This window comes from Limulus polyphemus, unplaced genomic scaffold (genome assembly GCF_000517525.1).
Source record: "Limulus polyphemus unplaced genomic scaffold, Limulus_polyphemus-2.1.2 Scaffold10537, whole genome shotgun sequence".
NCBI lineage: Eukaryota > Metazoa > Arthropoda > Merostomata > Xiphosura > Limulidae > Limulus > Limulus polyphemus.
In genome coordinates, this window is record NW_013676147.1 from 9439 (window position 1) to 14024 (window position 4586).

The following is a 4586-nucleotide window of genomic DNA, read 5'->3' on the forward strand; positions in this document are numbered from 1 at the left end:
ATACAACTATACCATCCTGTAATAGAACCCAACTAATAATGTTTAAATCACTGTTAACATGAAATACAGATATAACATCCTGTAATAGAACCCAACTAATAATGTTTAAATCACTTTTAACATGAAATACAACTATAATGATACCCTGTAATAGAACTCAACTAATGATGCTTAAATCACTGTTAACATGAAATACAGATATAACATCCTGTAATAGAACCCAACTAATGATGTTTAAATCACTTTTAACATGAAATACAACTATAATGACACCCTGTAATAGAACTCAACTAATGATGTTTAAATCATTAACATGAAATACAGCTATAATAACACCCTGTAATAGAAACAAACTAATAATGTTTAAATCATTGTTAACATGGAATACAGATATAAGATTCTTTAATAAAACCCGACTGATATAAATTAAGTTTTTCTTGAATTACTTAAACTTTGTTGATCATTATATAACTAATATATGGACAGAAAAGACTGTTCATCCAAATGTTTGTTTTTCACAGAATTATTTTTGTATATTTGTTTCAGAAGAGACGAACATGACAAAATGGTGGTGACAAAAAGTCCTGTAGTCCTGTTGTTAAACTACAGCTTGTTGTCAACTTTAGGAAATCGAATTTCTAGTCTTCGTCACCTCTCCAGGAATGTGCGTTCCTGGGGCTCACCTGGCGTTGTCCACATTGAGTCTTATAACAGTTCACCTCTTGTGGATATATACCCCGAATATAACACATCCTGGATTTTCAACACTACTAAGTTTAGTCTAGGGGTGCTTGGTCCTAGGGACGAATCACCTTATTCTGTGTCGGAAATCATCGTTGTCGCTATTGTAGCTGGGCTACTAAGCCTGGGGACTGTGGTGGGGAACGTGATGGTTATGATCTCTTTCAAACTGGATAAGCAGCTTCAAACAATCAGTAATTATTTTTTACTCAGCCTGGCAGTCGCAGACCTTTGGATTGGTCTCGTATCCATGCCTTTATTCACTATGTATACTCTGTTTGGTGTATGGCCGCTGGGACCAATAATTTGTGATACCTGGTTAGCCCTCGACTACCTGAACAGCAACGCTTCTGTTCTCAATTTGCTTATCATAAGTTTTGACCGTTACTTTTCTGTTACACGACCTCTGACCTATCGAGCTAAAAGGACAACAAAACGAGCAGCTTTTATGATTGCTTGTGCTTGGGTAATATCCATTGTGCTGTGGCCACCATGGATCTATTCATGGCCATATATAGAAGGACAGAGGAAAGTGGCCGAGGACAAGTGTTTCATCCAGTTCCTTGAAACCAATCTTTACATCACCATCGGTACAGCTATCGCTGCTTTTTATCTTCCTGTAACTGTGATGTGTGTCCTTTACTGGCGAATCTGGCGAGAAACAGAAAAGCGCAAGAAAGATTTAACTCATCTTCAAGCCGGAAAGAAGGATGACAGCAAGAAGTCATCTTCCAGTGACGACCCAGGGGAAGGCAATGAAGGTCGAAGGTCACGTAGCGACTCGTGCATAGCTGGTAGAGGCCGTCAAACTGCCTATGTGCCGACATCTTTATGTGTCGAGCCACCAGAGCAACATTTGCCTCAGGACAAATATCGTCCTCAGAAGGTTAAAGAAGTCTTGAGGACTTGGTGTAAAATCGACCACGACCCAGCTGACCAAGATGACGACAGTACTAGCCACGAGTCGCCCGGAGCTATTACGCCGACTTCTGCTGAAACTCCGATACAGTCATCAGGTACAACATCAATGACGTTTCGTTCCGAGCTCAGGTCCCGCCAACATCAGCAAGAAGTAGGCATAGCTCTTACTGGTCGAAATGGTTCTCGGAAGAATGATTCATCCGCTCATCCTTCATCTTCTCGTTCCATCTCATCAGATGCCATTTATACCATTCTCATTCGCCTCCCCACTCAACCACCTAAAGAAGAAGGCGAGTCTCAAGCGTCCATCAAGATGATAATAGAAGAAGAAGAAGAAAAAGAAATGGAATTTGGGATGCAACCAACTCGTATGTCGCAATGCTTAGGAGGCTTAACAACTCGGCGCCCAAGCAACCTGGGACTGAGGCTAGACACTTTCCGTTCCTCGGAACCAACCCTAGAGACAATCCGATTACCGCTCAACACAAAGCTTGTTCACAAGGAAGTGGTGAAACACAGAGCACCCAAAAAAAACGCAAACAACAAGAGCGAAAACAAGAGAAAAAAGCTGCCAAAACACTAAGCGCCATTTTACTGGCTTTCATTGTAACATGGACACCATACAATGTGCTAGTTTTAGTAAAAACTCTGTTGCCGTGTGTCGACGATGGCTGTATTCCAGAAGGCTTGTGGAACTTTGCTTATTACTTATGTTATATTAACAGCACGATAAACCCCCTATGCTACGCCCTCTGTAACGCAACTTTTAGAAGAACCTACATTCGTATACTGTCGTGCAAATGGCACAATAAAAAAGTAAATATGGCTAATCGAGGATACTTTAGTTGAATAGTTGAAAGAATTGACCAATCAGAATGGTTATAGTTGATAGAGTTGACCAATCACAATGATTATTTTGTTTTGGTGTTCGTTTTATTTTCATTTTCAATAGATCAGCTGGTTCAAATGGACATTAGTTTCAATAAGTGTTTTTAAAGGTAAGTTAAGAAAAATTAAATAATTTTTTTTCTAAACGAATAACCAACTCAACTATTTCAGAATAATCTTGATTATCTTTCTTTTATTAGACGTGAGGTGATACTAGAATAAACACTTAGTTCACTACTCCTTAAAGTAATAGAAAATTGAATATCAGTTGCCATTCGTTATTTCAGTAATGTAACGTCATTGAATATGTTATTATTTTATAAAACAATAAAAGGGAGTCAATATAGATATCTAGTGATGTTAATGATAAATGCAGAGTATCAAGTGACGTTGATTGGTAATTGTAAAATATCAAGTGATGTTAATGGTAAATGTACAGTATCAAATGATGTTAATGATAAATGTAGAGTATCAAGTGATGTTAATGATAAATATAGAGTATCAAGTGATGTTAACGATAAATGTAAAATATCAAGTGATGTTAATGATAAATGTAGAGTATCAAGTGATGTTAATGATAAATGTAATATATCAAGTGATGTTAATGATAAATGTTGAGTATCAAGTGATGTTAATGATAAATGTAAAATATCAAGTGATGTTAATGATAAATGTAGAGTATCAAGTGATGTTAATGATAAATGTTGAGTGTCAAGTGATGTTAATGATAAATATAGAGTATCAAGTGATGTTAATGATAAATGTAGAGTATCAAGTGATGTTAATGATAAATGTAGAGTATCAAATGATGTTAATGATAAATATAGAGTATCAAGTGATGTTAATGATAAATGTAGAGTATCAAATGATGTTAATGATAAATGTTGAGTGTCAAGTGATGTTAATGATAAATATAGAGTATCAAGTGATGTTAATGATAAATGTAGAGTATCAAGTGATGTTAATGATAAATGTAGAGTATCAAGTGATGTTAATGATAAATGTAGAGTATCAAGTGATGTTAATGATAAATGTAGAGTATCAAATTATGTTAATGATAAATATGAAGTATCAAATGATGTTAATGATAAATATAGAGTATCAAGTGATGTTAATGATAAATGTAATATATCAAGTGATGTTAATGATAAATGTAGAGTATCAAGTGATGCTAATGATAAATGTAGAGTATCAAGTGATGTTAATGATAAATGTAGAGTATCAAGTGATGTTAATGATAAATATAGAGTATCAAGTGATGTTAATGATAAATGTAGAGTATCAAATGATGTTAATGATAAATATAGAGTATCAAATGATGTTAATGATAAATGTAGAGTATCAAATGATGTTAATGATAAATATAGAGTATCAAGTGATGTTAATGATAAATGTAATATATCAAGTGATGTTAATGATAAATATAGAGTATCAAGTGATGTTAATGATAAATGTAATATATCAAGTGATGTTAATGATAAATATAGAGTATCAAGTGATGTTAATGATAAATATAGAGTATCAAGTAATGTTAATGATAAATTATGTTTCCACTTATATTTATTAGTTTCAAGATTCAGGTAACAGAACCATTGTTTTACCATTAGAGCACGTGACGAAAAACAGAATCAGTTGCTTTGTTTTACGTGTTAAAATTCAATTCCGTTATTTTAAATATAAACTGACAACTTTATTGTAATTACTTCTGAATATGAAAATAGATAAAAATACTGAGGCATCTGAAGAGGCTCATTGACAGAAAATCTGTTTCAAAATTAATTTAATGTTTCTTTCTAAGACCAACAAAACACTTTGTAAACCCAGCTATAAAAATGGTTTCAACTGAAGCCAACTGCGCATGCTCAAGAGTTATTCTTTCTGTGCAGTACACTATAGAAAATTTCACCGTTAATCTACTGTAAAAAGAGAGGTCCCAGACCTTTGGCATGGCCTGATGGTTATGGCGCTCGATTTGTAATCTGAGGGTCGCGGGTTCGAATCCCTGTCCCACCAAACATGCTCGCCCTTTCAGCCGT

The 4586-nt window shown here is 34.7% G+C and overlaps 1 protein-coding gene and 1 pseudogene across 1 annotated transcript; both read left to right on the forward strand.

Annotated features, from left to right (window-relative positions):
• Window positions 1–550: 550 nt before the first annotated feature.
• Window positions 551–2538, forward strand: LOC106476422 (annotated as a pseudogene).
• A 375-nt stretch (window positions 2539–2913) lies between these two features.
• Window positions 2914–4075, forward strand: LOC106476423 (dentin sialophosphoprotein-like; the record flags this gene model as incomplete). The annotated part of the gene is made up of 2 exons (XM_013937084.1): window positions 2914–3133; window positions 3440–4075. Coding segments are annotated over exons 1-2 (856 nt in total), but the record flags the coding sequence as incomplete, so codon positions are not given.
• Window positions 4076–4586: the final 511 nt, after the last annotated feature.